This window comes from Crocodylus siamensis, chromosome 6, assembly GCF_052110815.1.
Source record: "Crocodylus siamensis isolate JL-2025a chromosome 6, ASM5211081v1, whole genome shotgun sequence".
Taxonomy (NCBI): Eukaryota; Metazoa; Chordata; order Crocodylia; family Crocodylidae; genus Crocodylus; species Crocodylus siamensis.
This window is the reverse complement of record NC_143400.1, coordinates 45,396,231-45,411,280: the sequence shown is the minus strand read 5'-3', so window position 1 is coordinate 45,411,280 and position 15,050 is coordinate 45,396,231. Positions and strand designations below refer to the sequence as shown.

General features: G+C 42.5%; 1 protein-coding gene across 2 annotated transcripts in view; it reads left to right on the top strand.

Moving 5' to 3' along the window:
* Positions 1-15,050, top strand: part of LOC149862559 (T cell receptor alpha chain MC.7.G5-like) — a 259,667-nt gene that overhangs the window by 203,468 nt on the left and 41,149 nt on the right. The window contains exon 1 of one of the 2 annotated variants that reach the window (XM_090050562.1): positions 11,194-11,249. The exons of the other annotated variant lie outside the window; for it this stretch is intronic. Coding sequence (XP_089906688.1) covers positions 11,210-11,249 — 40 coding nt within the window. The 5' untranslated portion in view covers positions 11,194-11,209. Of the gene's footprint in view, positions 1-11,193; positions 11,250-15,050 lie in introns of those variants that run through there. 2 annotated transcript variants of the gene reach the window in all.

Genomic DNA, 15,050 nt, shown 5'->3' with positions numbered 1-15,050 from the left:
CATCGAAGGCCGCATAACAGGCAGCCAGGGGCAGATAAGTATTAATTTTCTAAATTTTTTAGGGGCCCTGTGGGCTGGATAGAATAGCCTGATGGGCCGCATCCAGCCCGTGGGCTGCATTTTGCCCACCCCTGCTTTATGGTCATGAAAGAGTCTGGCTACATGGTATTCTGCACTGGTGCCCTGTTTAGTTTAATGGGCCAGATCCCAAATAAAAAGGAATTATGTTGGGATCAGTAGGTAATAATCCTCAGTTAGAGTAACACAACTCTGTCCCCCTGAGGTCTATGGGTCAGATCCTGAGGCCATTGTGAATGGGTGTCGCTACATTGAATTCAACGGATCAGTGCTGAGTTATATTTGATATGCAGGTTCTGATTTGCTTGCAGACTCCTATTAGGGAAGGTTGTCTAGATAGGAGTTAGAGAGAAGGAAGTTTTTGTTTGGCTGTAAATCAGTGTGTGTACTCTGGAGTGGGAGAAAAGCTGACTTTTGGATCTGGCACTAAACTGACTGTCCAGCCATGTAAGTAGGCAAAACAAGGATATTAAAATGTACCTCAATGAACAGTTACTTGGGTTTAGTCCTGGTTTTATCTCTGGAGTGGTTTGTTTGTTTTCTTGGTTTATGGGGCTGTATCTAGTAGGACTAAATACCAGTTTAAAAGTAGCTGGGGTAACAAGAGGAGCATAAAGAGGATGTGGCCTCCACTCCATTTCTCTGTTATATGTTAGCAGTCCCTTTTGACTCTACAGATGTATGCCTCCGCTGCACTGGGGGTCCGTTGAGACTCCCAGCAATGGAGGGAGGGATATATGGAGGGATAAACTATGCGTGGAGAGCCAAAGCACCTACATTCCTACATAGATAGCAAGACTAATTTCAGATCATTTTAAATATGAGTTTGCTTATGAGTTGCAAATGCAACCGCAGAGACTAAGGTTGGGTTTTCCTAAGGAGCATACAGAACTGGAATACATTTATTGTTTTTTTAGTGGGGGAATACCTAAATGAATAGTTGTTCTTCTACTGAAATCAACAAAGCAGTGAACAGTTCCCAAGGTAGGGCATGCCTACTTTTTGTTATTGGATGTGTTATTGTGGGGAGCTCAGCTGCAAGCCAAGTGCTCATATTTAGCAGTGGGACAAAACTGACAGTGAAGCCTGGTAGGTAACAATACCCCAAGTCCTCTGTAGCCAGTAAAAACAGTCTGAAAGCTTATGAATCAATGGACATCAAAATCCATTTTAACAGCTTTGAAAAATCACCCTACATTAGGTTTGGGGTGAACTTGTACTATAGGCTTTATCACTGAGTAACTAGATTTGGAGCTTTACTTTGGATTTGGGACAAAGTACTTTTAAAACCAAGTATGAGGTAGGCTTACATGTCATATCAAAAGCACCTACTGGAGCTAATCACTGTTTCTTAAAATCGGTGAGCATTGGGCACTGTACCCCATTCAGTCCCTTTGAGAAATTTCTTTTTGACCTTTCTCTTTTATTAATCTGGTAAATAAAATCTAAGAGAAGAAAAAGCGAAAAGCTGAGCAAGAGATACAAGAGGGAAGGAATACAGTTTTTCATGTGGGTGTGAAAAGAGGTGGATAATTTTTCTCTTTACCTCTTCATTCTTATTTTGGCATTTTGTTTGTATCTGAGCATCAGAAGAGTCATCACAGCCTACACATTAATAGTGCCTGGACTTTTTTCCCCTCACCATATCAAAACATGTTTTCTCTCTTGTATCTATCCTTGATGTTGCTTCATGTAACCAGTTTCTCCAAGTGTGGCTGTCCAAATTTGGGGGCTAGATCTTTAGCTCTGTGGGCCACAATGGAATTAAAATGTTTGATACCGGGTGCATCTAAATCTTCATTACTGTGCTTTTGCTAATGCACTTTAAATTTAGTACCTCCATTGTAAGGTACTGGTGAAAGGCACACTAGCCTATTTTCATGCACATTGGTGAAAGGAAATGTTCCATGCATCCTTCATCTGTTTATTGTAAGGCTGTGCATTGTTGTGTGAATACTGGAAGTGGCTATGGTAAGATGACCTTTGGAGCTGGCACCAAACTTCTTGTCTTTCCAAGTAAGTAGGTAGCTCTAATAGAGATTTTATGTCTAGTAGGACAGACACCAGTGAAGAAAGTATAATAGGAACTAAGTAATAAAGTTATCTCGTATGATGTAAAGATGGGGATTATATCAATGTAATATATACTTTATTATATAACTTGTATAGAAATTCATTATATAATGTAATGAGGGGATTATATGAAGTGGTTGCCTGCAAAAGCTGGAAATTGGACTAAAGTACTAAGTAGGTTCCTGCCTGACCTACATTTCATTCCTCCCCTCTGAGCAGTGCAGGATTGTTCCCTGGCATGGAACATACCCCAGAGACAAGGTTTTTGGTGCTTCAGGCAATAGGATTTCTCTCACTTCCCCTAGGAGACCAGACCTTCTTATTTTTATAGTGGTAGTGCCTGGGGGAGGTGAAGTTTGGGAACAGATTAGAAGCCTCCAGAATCAATGGAGAAATTATGGGAGAAGACAATCATGATTATGCCCATTCCACTGATGGGAGAATTGAGACCTGTAGAGTCTATGGGTGGGTTTTCCTAAGGAACATACAAATCTGGAATACACTTATTGTTTTCTTAGGCAGAAATATAATGAAATGCATGGTTGTCCTTTTATTGAAATCAACAAACCATGAGCAATTTGGATCAGAACTTTTTGGCTCCAAAATGGCACTGTCCCCCTTTGCAGATCTCAAAGCCTCTCCTTTAACATCTGTTATAAGACACAGCCTCCCTCTTCCTCTTTGATGGAAGATAGACTATTGTCAAGGCAGAAAACACTGTGTGACTACAGATAGCTATGGAAAGCAAACATTTGGGAGTGGAACAAGACTGACAGTCATTCCACGTGAGTTCCCATCTTTGTCTTTCTGGCATGTTAACTATGCTATTTAGTAATATTCGTTGCCCTCCAAGCAGAATCAGCCTACTGGAATGCAACCCAATTTGGTGTATTGGCAACGAGCAGGGGTGGATCCAGAGGGGGTGTAGTGGCATGCTGTTTTGGGCTGGCCCCTCTGGGGGCCCCAGAGTGGCACAGTCCCCTCCATGCTCACATGCATGTCCCTCCCATCCTCTTCCTCTGTCCTATGCCTGCTGTGGCTGCTTTTCCTGCTGTCCGTGGGGTGCGGGAATCTCCAGAGCTGCTTGGAGGCTGGGCTCACCTAAGGCAATGATGGTGGTGTGGTTTCCCATGTCTGCTCCTAGGGAAAAACCATCCGCTCCCTATTACTGCTGTTGCTGTTCCCAGCTAAGCTCAGTGTACAGGAGTGGTTAGGAACCGCTCTGATATTTCCCCCATGCAGGGACAATGGGGAAAGAAGCAGCAACTGGAGGAGGATAGAAGAGAAGGGGAAGGGAGGGGAGGGGATGTGCCCCTGAGCATGGAGGGGAAGAGAGAAATTTAAAATATCCCCACAGGTTCCCATACCATAGTCTGCCCACACCAGTGGGTTGTGGGGGAGGAGGCTGGGAGCAGAGGTGCAGTCAGCCCTGCAGCATGAGTGGCTGTTCCTACATGCCCCCACCCTGCCCCACTTTGCCAAACCTTGGATCCACCCTCGGCAATCAGCACTAAAATTAAGAAACCTTTAAACATTGGTTGAGGGCTGGAGCGGCTCTTCTGTGATGCAAAAGTCTTATATTGCTCCTTTGTCCTGGAAGGGTGCTCTCTGAGATATTTAAAACTACCTTACTATTTAACTAGGTTGCTTTATTTGATTTGGAAAGAAGTATGAGAAATCAGTTGGCCATATGATATAAAGGGAGATTACGTTTTGGTCCAGTTGTGTCCATTTGCCACTTCTAGCCACCCCCTGAACTTCCCAAGGAAATCACATGGCAGTTTTGGGGGTATTGTTTGGCTGAGACTGTCAACATTAAGATTGATTATGGGAGAAAACAATGCTTTGTGGTAGGTAAGAAATAAGTCAGAAGTTTTTGTTATGGGGATAAATAAGTATAAGCATTGTGCAAATAATAGTGCAGAAAAACAGATCTTTGGATGTGGAACTCAGCTACTAGTAAAATTTAGTGAGTGGTTGCTCTATGATTCAGTCTTTGAGTCAGGAAGAGAAACAAGACCTCATAAGGAAGTAGGCCTTACATTTGAAAGCCTGTGCAACTTTATCCTAACCATGCAGTTGGTTCAATAAAATATATCACCCACAAGCATCCTTGTATCTCATATATAAGGTACTTTCTGGTGATTGAGCCATGATAACCCATTATTTTCACTCACTGTTTCCAATCCCAATTGCCATCATCTCTCCTATTGGCATCAATGTTGCTGTCCAAGCCAGAGAATCCCCTGACCCAGCCTGCCAATGCTCCTCAGTTCTTTGAGAAATGCTGTTGGGTTTTGGGAACATGTTCCCTGCATTTAGCTGCTGAACTTTGCTGAGTTATTACCAGGGTTTTTGTTATGGCAGGAAACTGTGTGGATTCTAGCACAAGTATAAACAAGCTAATTTTTGGCTCTGGGACGGCACTATCTGTCAGACCAAGTAGGTCCTAAGCTACTGTGTGTGATTTTCCTATGTTTAAAATGCATTTTAAGTCTTTAAGAGCATGTTAGTTGTAACTGTGGACTTTGTAGCTGTGTTGGACCTTGTTTACCTTAGACCAGTTTTGCTGGTTAATGCATTCACGCAACTCTTCTTAGTGCATATATTTCTTATACCCCCAAATGTGCTTTTGGCAATATACTGGCAGTATACAGGCTTTTCAGTGAAGGAAGTGTTTCAATTAAAGGGTGCTTTTGATGATATATCCATATCTGTATTGGCATAAATTATTCTAGACATCAACTAGGTGTAGGACCAAAAGTAATGGGTTTAAATCTCAACAAAGGGAAATTTAAGTAGACATTAGGAAAATTTTTCTGACTGGAAGTGTAGTTAAGCCATGAAATAGATTACATAGTGGGGTTGTGGGTTTTTTCTGTCACTGGAGGTATTTAAAAACAGATTAGACATGACTGTGACAGGAGTTTTTTATGTAGAATGTATTATGTCTTGGGGAATGGGGTGGGCTAGATAATGTCCAAAGCTCAGGTACGAAGTTATATGTAGATGCAATGGCTGGAGGCCCCATAATGAACTTATATTGCTGGGAACACCTCTGGTGAGATCTGGTGCCTAGTACTGAAAAAAAGGTTGCAAACTCCGGAGGAGCCAGGGGAGTCATGGAAGGAAGAAGTGATAAGGGAGGAAGGTTTTAGTAAAGGCCATATGTAGTGTGTGAATACTGGGCTTAGCACCAGTAAACTGATCTTTGGAGCTGGAACAAAAGTCTCCATAGAGCCAGGTAAGTGCAGTGTCCCTCCTTGAATTTAGTCCCTAGAGAGGAAATAGAATTCCTTGTAAAACTAGGATGTGCCTGATTCTTGGGTGGAAAAAATTAACATAAGCTTCTTTGCTGTCAGTTGTGCCAGAAATCTAGTTGGTATAAACCAGAGGATTTCCAATAAAATGAGAAGAGCTATGAAGATTTTGCCAGTGGAGGACAGAGTTCTCTAGGTTTCTGCAAGCGCTGTGGTACTGTGGTAATAATGGCTATAGATATGACTTTGGAGCAGAGACCAGAGTGAGTGTATTGTCAAGTAGATATATTAAAATATGTAACCTAATGGCGAATTAGATGTGTCTGATTTCTGAAGAAACAGAGTTGGACAACTAGATAATTCAGAAGGGAGATGTACTGATGGATAGGGAAAGAACTAAGGGACTCTTGAATACAAGAAAAATTGAAATGATTGTCCAATGTGTGTGCAGAGATGTGACTCTCTTAGTCAAAATTTGATTTCTGCTTGAACCATTTACTGCAAATCTGGATAATACCTATGTTCCACTTCCTTTAATGAAGAAAAGTAGCTGTAGGTCCCTACCCACAAAATAAATGAAAACAACTATTTCTTTGAAAAATGTCCTTTTAATGGGAAATAATGTACATATTTGTAAATGCACTTTGAAAGAAAAATTACTGTTTATATCAATTATCCAGCCATAGAAATTATATTTGCATCATTTTGTTGCCCTTTAAAATCCCCAAAATATTCACCTTTGTGGCAAACAGAGCATGTATTTTTAGATAATACTATTTCTTCCCTTTGGAGACTCCAGCTGTCTGTGGTTATTGTAAAGCTGTGAGCTGCTGTGTCTCTACAGGAGGATATGGCAATAAATTGCACTTTGGAAATGGCACAAAACTGTATGTAAAACCCAGTAAGTGACCTGGTGTTGGTGGGGTCTGTATAGTGCAATATAGCTACAATAAACTAAGAGCTCCATAAGCATAGTGATTGTCTTCCTAGACATATAAATAATTAAATATAGACTCCTATCCTAGGGTGTAATCTTCCTTGTGGCATAACCAGGAGAAGTGCTATGGTTAATAAATCTGAACCGGTACTCAGTATGGAAAGTGGCAGGAATCCAGTTTTATATGGGATCTTAAGCAACCCATAAATTCTGTGTCTTTCATTAATCCTATGGCCAGCAATGGAAATGTCAGAAGACTTTTGTTGAGGAAAGGGCTTTCCATCTCCTGTACCTGGTTATAGTAAAGGTATGAAATGCTGTGGGAATTACAGGAGGAAGCAATGTTAAGGTCATCTTTGGAAAGGGAACCAAACTGTTTGTAAAACCCAGTAAGTGCTCACTCTAAAATTGAGTGAGAATTGCCAGAGGCAGTCTGATAACTTGGTGATGGAAGGAGGAGGGGATAATGTGTGGAAACAGATTCGGCTTTGTGTGTAGCTCACTTGTCTTGATTGTCAACTAGATAGTCATCAGTGCAGTGGCTGGGGGAGGGGGGGCAAGCGGGGCGACTGCTGTGGGTGCCAAAGCAAAGGGGGCGCCAACAGGTGCTGCCCAGCTGGGTAGGGGCATGGAACAGAGCTATGAGTGGCTCATTGGGGGGTGTGGGGATGGAGAAGGGCAACTCCCACCGCTGCGTGCAGTCCTGGCAAGCATGGGGGGGGTGGGGCATGTACCACCTTGGGTCCGTGCATGGGGCGAGGGCAGACTGCCGTTGCAGGCTTTGCCCCAGGCACCTAACTTTGGTGCTTCAGCACTGATAATAATGGTATAACTTCAGATTACTGCAACTCAGAGACAACAGCCAGTGAAGAACACTGAATTGGTAATATGGTAGAACTATTCAATTTCTCAAGGGAAATAAAATGATTAATAAATATTCCTTGGGACCACTGACCCATATACATGATGATCCTGGTATGAAGGGTACTGATATTCATTTGGAGCCTTTCCCAAGATTTCAGTGACTTTCAGTGACCTATCATGCACCTAATGAACAAGGACTGTGATGCAATGAGTCTTCTTCACTGGACAAAAGGACTCAGACCCCTGTGCATGGGTGGTTCTTGTAAAGCTTTATGTTACTGTGGTTAAGTAGTGGAGGAAGTGAAGCAAAGCTCATCTTTGGGAAGGGCACAAAACTCTCTGTAGAACTCAGTAAGTAGTGTCGTTTTAGGGGGGGGTTTGTTTTTGATTTTGCAATGTTCAGATAAGTTTATTGGGAACCAGACGGCCATATCCTATAGCAGGCTTTGAATATTGTTTCTGTTTGGTCCCTCACCTGTCTGTGCCCACTGGTCTTCTATCTTATCGTCAGAGTGTGAGATCTTTGGGGAATAGGATGTCACCCTTTTTCATTCTCTACATCAGTGTCTGCAAGGGGTTTCTAGTCTATGGCTATGGCTTGGAGGTGCTACTACCATAAGAAGAGAGATCATTCCTCATTTCTGTGTGAGTTAGCATTGAAACAGAAAGAAACAACCAGCAGGAATGGTACATGGATGGTTTTTGTAAAGGCTTCTGTGACAGTGTTAATACAGGCAATGCTAACAAGCTCACATTTGGCAGTGGGACCATCCTCACCGTACATCCAAGTGAGTCCTGAAGAGGGGAGGTTTGAATGTTGGGGGTAGGGATATAGCTATTTATCATCAGGCCCAATAAAATATACACTGAAATGTTCTCTGAGGTTTTAGAAGAGAGAATGTTACCTAAGCAGCAGTTTTGAGTCTTTGCCATATAAAAGAAACTGTTCAGGAGAGGTAACAGAGGCAAGAGTGTGAGGCAAGCTCCTCTGGGGAGCAGAACCCTAAGCCATGGCTCACAACTCCTGGCCTCAGTAGTCCTTGTATCACAAAGACAGCAGGGCTATCAATGTACCTGTCCTCCTGCTCCAATTCTGTAGCTGGCTGTGACACAAGAAAAAGGGGCAGCTCTGAATTTCTGCTTCTGTTGTTCACTTAATATTTTTTCCAATGACAATATATGATCTTTTCAGTGAAATATGGGGCAAGGGTTTTGGATACATAGGCTTCTATCTCCTGGGACTGCTCTGTACTGCCAACATGACCTTAATTTTTTTGGGTGCACCACAGACCACCCGTGCCCCAGCCAGACTCTCCACAGCAGGTTGAACCAGGTTGGAGCAGCCCCAGGCTGGCAGTCCCCCATGCTCCCCTGAGTTCCCTGGCAGCCCCAGGCTGCTCCAAACAGAGTCAACATACTGCAGTCCCGGGCACAAGTTCAAACAGCATGACTGGGATTAATAAACTCCGGCACAATATGCACTGGAGTTTGTTGCTGCATGATAATAGCACAAGTAGATACACCCTTTGCGTCTCAGGTCTCTGTCTATGAAATGGACTTGTTTCCTTACATGGTGTGGGGGAGGCACTTGAAAGAGAAGTCTGAAATTGCAGGGAATATCGATATGGCATGTGATTACAGTATTTGTTCTGAAATATCACTACAGAATGAAGTCTGTGTGCCTGGCCATAGGGAGATGAGTGGATGGGATGGGGCAGGTGCCCTTGGTAGTTTCTATTTCAAACTGGAGAGATTCTGTGGTCCCAAATGCTTTGAGGAGCTAGGGCATCTATGAAGTGACTCAGAAAAGACCCTTTTTTTGTAAGGGGAAGCCTCACAGTGTGTATTCAGGAAGCACAGGCAAACTCACCTTTGGAAGAGGAACCAAGCTCCTGGTAGCACCCAGTAGGTACCTTCAGCCTGTCTGGACATGAAGGAGTCTAGCCACATGGTATTCTGGATAAGTGCCCTGATTAGTTTAATGGGCCAGATCCCAAGTTAATAGTAATTACTGTAGGATCAGTAGGTCCAACAGCCTAGTTAGAATAATGCAACGCTATTCCACTGAGGTCCATGGGTCAGATCCTGAGGCTGTTGTGAACGGGTGTAGCTACATTGAATTAAATGGATCAGTGCTGGGTTATACCTGCTAAGGGCCTCCACCAAAATAAGCAGGTTCTGATTTGCCTACTGATTTTCAGATTCCTGTTAGGGAAAGTTGTCTAGATAAGAGCCAGAAATAAGAGAGTTCTTGTTTGGCTGTAAATCAGTGTGCGTTCTCTGGATGGGGAACACAAGCTGACTTTTGGATCGGGTACTAAACTAACAGTCCAGCCACGTAAGTAGAAAAGATGAGGATGCTAAAATGTACCTCAATGAACAGTTACTTGGGTTTAGTCCTGGCTTTCTCTCTGGAGTGGTTTGTTTGTTGTCTTTGTTTATGGGGCTGTATCTAGTAGGACTAAATACCAGTTTAAAAGTAGCTGGGGCAACAAGAGGAGCATAAAGAGGATGTGGCCTCCACTCCATTTCTCTGTTATATGTTAGCAGTCCCTTTTGACTCTACAGATGTATGCCTCCTCTGTGCTGGGGGTCCATTGAGACTCCCAGCAATGGAGGGAGGGATATATGGAGGGATAAACTATGTGTGGAGAGAGAAAGCACCTAGATTCCTACGTAGATAGCAAGACTGATTTCAGATCATTTTATTTACAAGTCTTGCTTATGAGTTGCAAATGCAACCGCAGAGACTAAGGTTGGGTTTTCCTAAGGAGCATACAGAACTGGAATACATTTATGGTTTTTTTTAGCGGGGAAATACCTAAATGAATAGGTGTTCTTCTACTGAAATCAACAAAGCAGTGAACAGTTCCCAAGGTAGGGCATGCCTTCTTTTTGTTATTGGATGTGTTATTGTGGGGAGCTCAGCTGCAAGCCGAGCACTCGTATTTGGCAGTGGGACAAAACTGACAGTGAAGCCTGGTAGGTAACAATACCCCAAGTCCTCCGTAGCCAGTAAAAAACAGTTTGAAAGCTTAAGAATCAGTGGGCATCACAAATCAAATTTAACAACTTTGAATATAACCCTAAATTAGGTTGGGGGTGAGCTATTGCTACGGGCTTTATTATTGAGTAACTAGATTTTCAGCTTTACTTTGGATATGTGACAAAGTTCATTGTAAAGCCAAATAAGTATGAAGAAAGTGTGTATGGCATTTCAAAAGCACGTCCCAGAATTGATCGTTGTCTCTGAAACTCAGTGAGCATTAGGCACTGAACCCCATTCAATCCCTCTGAGAAATTTCCTCTTGTTTTCCGTCTCTTATTAAGCTGGTAAATAAAATCTAAGAAGAGAAAGAGTGAGAAGTTGTGAGAAAGATAGCTATAGAAGGGAAAGAATATATATTGCCATGTGGGCTTTGAAAAGAGGTGGAAAATCTTTCTCTCTACCTCCCCATTCTTATATTGGTATTTGTTACTTGTTGTAGCTGTGCATCAGAACAGTCACAGCCTACACATGAATAACACCTGGTCTTTTTTCCTCCTCATATCAAAATATGATTTCTATCTTGTATCTCTGGTTTATGCTGTGACATGTCCAAGTGCAGTTGTCCAAATCTGGGGGCTAGATATTCAGTTACACGGGCCACAATGGAATTAAATTGTCTGACACGCTCTAAATATTCATTAATGCGCTTTTCCTTATGCACATTATATTTAGTACCTCCATTTAGTAGAAAAAGGTGCAGAACGCACATGAGCAAAAGGGCATGTTTTCTTTTGCTATGCTTTAAAATAGGCTAATGCACATTAAAGTGCGCATGTAGGCATGCCCATTAGCATGGAACCTTAGCTTTAAAAATTAACTTCCCTGCCCCTTAACAAGCATTACAGTCTGGTGTGATATTCACTGGAAGAGAAATGTTCTGTTCATCCTTCATCTGTTTATTGTAAGGCTGTGTGATGTTGTGTGAATACTGGAAGTGGCAATGATAAGATGACCTTTGGAGCTGGCACCAAACTTCTTGTCTTACCAAGTAAGTAGATAGCTCTTGTTTTTTAGGAGTTTTACATCTAGTATAGCAGTCTGGTGGCAGTTACCAATGAGGAAAGAATGTGAGGAAAGAACTAAGTAATAAAGTTGCCATGTGATATGAAGATGGGGATTATATGAATGTGTTATATACTTTATTTTATATATATATATATATATATATAACACATTCATATAATCCCCATCTTCATATCATACGGCAACTTTATTACTTAGTTCTTTCCTCACACACACACACACACACACATATATATATATATGTAACTTAATGAGGAGATTATATGAACTGGCTGCCTGCAAAAGCAGGAGATTGAGCTGAAAAACTCAGAGGGTTCCTGCCTGACCTACATTTTGTTCCTCCTCTCTGAGCAGCGCAGGATTGTTCCCTGGCATGGAACATGCCCCAGAGACAAAGCTTTTGGTGCTCTAGGCACTGTCACTTCACCTGGGATACCATATCATCTTATTTTCGTACTGGTAGTGACTGGGGGAATTGGGGCCCCACTGAATTGTGGGAAAAGATTAGACATCTCCAGAGTCAGTGGGGCAAGTGTGGGAGAAGAGAGGCATGATTATGCCCATTCTACTGATGGGTGAACTGAGACCTGGAGAGACTAAGGGTAGTTTTTCCTGAGGAACATAGAAATCTGGAATACATTCATTGCTTTCTTAAGGGGAAAAATATCTAAATACATGGGTGTCCTTCTACTGAAATCAACAAAATATGAACAATTTGGATCAGAACTCTTTGCTTCAAAAATGATCAGATTTTCAAAGGAGCCTGAGGAAGTAGACATACAATTTTCCCTAAATTGCACTGTCCCACTTTGCAGATCTCAGCTTTTCTTCTTTAACACTTGTTTTAAAACACACAGCCTCCCTCTTCCTCTTTGGCAGAAGATAGATTTTTGTCAAGGCAGAAAACAGTGTGTGACTACAGGTAGCTATGGAAAGCAAACATTTGGGAGTGGAACAAGACTAATAGTCATTCCAAGTGAGTTCCCATCTTTCTCTTCCTGGCATGTTAACGATGCTTCTTTAGTAATATTTGTTGTCCTCCAAGCAGGATCAGTCTACTGGCATGTATTGGCGACCCTTCTGGAGGCAGATCCACAGGGGCTGCAGTGGCATGCCTGATGCCCCCTTTTGGCCTAGACTCTTTGGGGACCCCCAGAGTGGAAGGCAGTCCCCTCCGTGCTCACATACATGTCCCTCCTGTCCCCTTGCTCTGTCTCATGCCTGCTGTGGCTGCTTTTTTTGCTGTCCTGGGGGTGCGGGAATCTTCAGAACTGCTTGGAGGCTGGGCTCACAGTGGTAGTGGCTTCCCGTGTCTGCTCCTGGAGGATACCACCCCCTCCCAATTATTGCTGCAGCTGTTCCCAGCTAAGTCCACCCTGTAGAGTCCAGCTGAAGTAGGCAGGAGCAGCGCTAATATTTCCCCCATGCTGGGATAGTGGGGAAAGAAGCAGCAACTGTAGGAGGCTAGGACAGAAGGGGAGGGAAGGGGACGTGCCCCTGAGCCTGGAGGGGAAGAGGGAAATTTAAAATGTCCCCAGAGGCTCCCATGCCATGGCCTGCCTGCACTAATGGGTTGTGGCTAAGGAGCCTGGGAGCAGGGGTACCGTCACCTCTACAGCATGTGTGGTTGCTCCTGGGCCCCACTCCTCTCCCCTACATCATGCCAAATCCTGGCAACAGCACTAAAATTAAGAAACCCTTCAGCATTATTTGAGGGCTGGAGTAGCTCTTATGTGATGCAGAAGCCTTGTATTGATCCTCTGTGCTGGAAGGGCATTCTCTGAGACAGTTAAACAATGAGGTAGCTTTGATAAGGTTGATTTATTTGATTTGAAGAGAAGTAAAAGACATCAGTTGGCCATATGATAGAAGGGGGAATTACATTCTGGCCCTGTTGTGTCCAGTTACCCCTTTCCCCCACCCCTTAAATTCCCATGGAAAACACTTGGCAGTTTTTATGTATTGTTTGGAGAGCCTGTCAAGTTTAAGATTAATTACAGGAGAAAACAATGCTTTGGGGTAGGCATGAAATATGTCAGAAGTTTTTGTTAGGGGGATAAGCACTGTGTATAATACTGCAGAAAAACTGATCTTTGGACGTGGAACTCAGCTACTAATAAAACTTAGTGAGTGGTTTCCCTTTTATTCAGTATTTAAGATATAAAGAGAAACAAGACCGCATAAGGAAGTAGGCCTTACATTCCAAAGATTGTCTAACTTTATCCTAACCTTGCAATTGGTCCAGTAAAATATATCACCCACAAGAATCCCTGCATCTCATAAATACAGTATTTGTTGGTGATTGAAGCAAGGCAACTCATTATTTTCACTCATTGTTTCCAACCCCAATTTTTGTCATTTCTGCCAGCCCTCAATCTTGCTATTTAAGCCCTAGAATCCCCTGACCCATCGCTGCCAAGACCCCTCAGTTCTTCGAGAAAAGCTGTTGGCTTTTAGAAGCATGTTCCCTGCTTTTAGCTACTGAACTTTGCCAAGTGATTAGCGGGGTTTTTGATATGAGAAGAAATGTTGTGCGGATCTTAGTATGGGTATAAGCAAGCTCATCTTAGGTTCTGGGACGGCACTATCTGTCAGAAGTGCTAAGCTACTCTGTGTAATTTTCTTGTGTTTAAAATGCATTTTAAACTTCAAGAATATGGTAGTTATAACTGTGGACTTTGTAGCTGCACTGGACCTAGTTTACCTTAGACCAGTTTTGCTGGTTAATGTATACAGGCGACTCTTCTTGATGCATATATATCTTGTACCTGAAAAATGCGCTTTTGGCTATATAAAGCATACTGGCTTTCCAGTGAAGGAAGTACGTCTATTAAAGGATGTTTCTAATGATATATCTGTATCTGTATTGGTGTAAATTTCTCTCTACATCTAGTAGAGGTAGGACCAGAACTAATGGGCTTAAATCTTGACAAGGGGGATTTAAGTAGACATAAGGAAAATATTTCTGACTAGAAATGTAGTTAAGCTGTAAAATAGATAACCTAGTAGGATTGAGGAATCTCTGTCACTGGAGGTTTTTAAGAACAGGGTAGACATGAATATGTCTGGAATATTTTACATAGAACTGATCATGTCCTGGGGCATGGGATGGACTAGATAATATCCAGCTTGAGGCCCCATAATGAATTTATATCGCTGGGACCACCTCTGCTGAGATCTAGTGCCTAGTACTGAAAAATATGTTGCTAAACTCCAGAAGAGCCAGGGGATTCATGGAAGGATGAAGTAGGAAGGTTTTAGTAAAGGTCATAAGTAGTGTGTGAATGATGGGTCTAACACTGGTAAACTGATCTTTGGAGCTGGAACAGAAATTTCCGTAGAGCCAGGTAGGCACATTGTACCTCTTTGAATTCAATCCTGAAGAGTCAATACAATTCCCTTTAAAACTAGGGTGTGCCAGATCCTTAACCGGAAAAAATCAGCATAGCTTCATTTCAATTAGTTGGGCCAGAAATCTAGGTGCTGTCAACCAGGGGATTTCCCTGAAGACAGCAGAGTTATGAAGATTTTATCAATGGAAGACAGAGTTCTCTAGGTTTCTGCAAAGAGCTGTGGTACTGTGATTATAACACCTATAGATATGACTTTGGAGCAGGGACCGGAGTGAGAGTATTGCCAAGTAGGTATATTAAAGTATGTTACATAATGATCAATTAGATAACGTGTGAATTTTGGAGAAACAGACATGGACAACTAGATAATTCAGAAGGGCGATGGACTAGTAGACATGGAAACAACTAAGGGA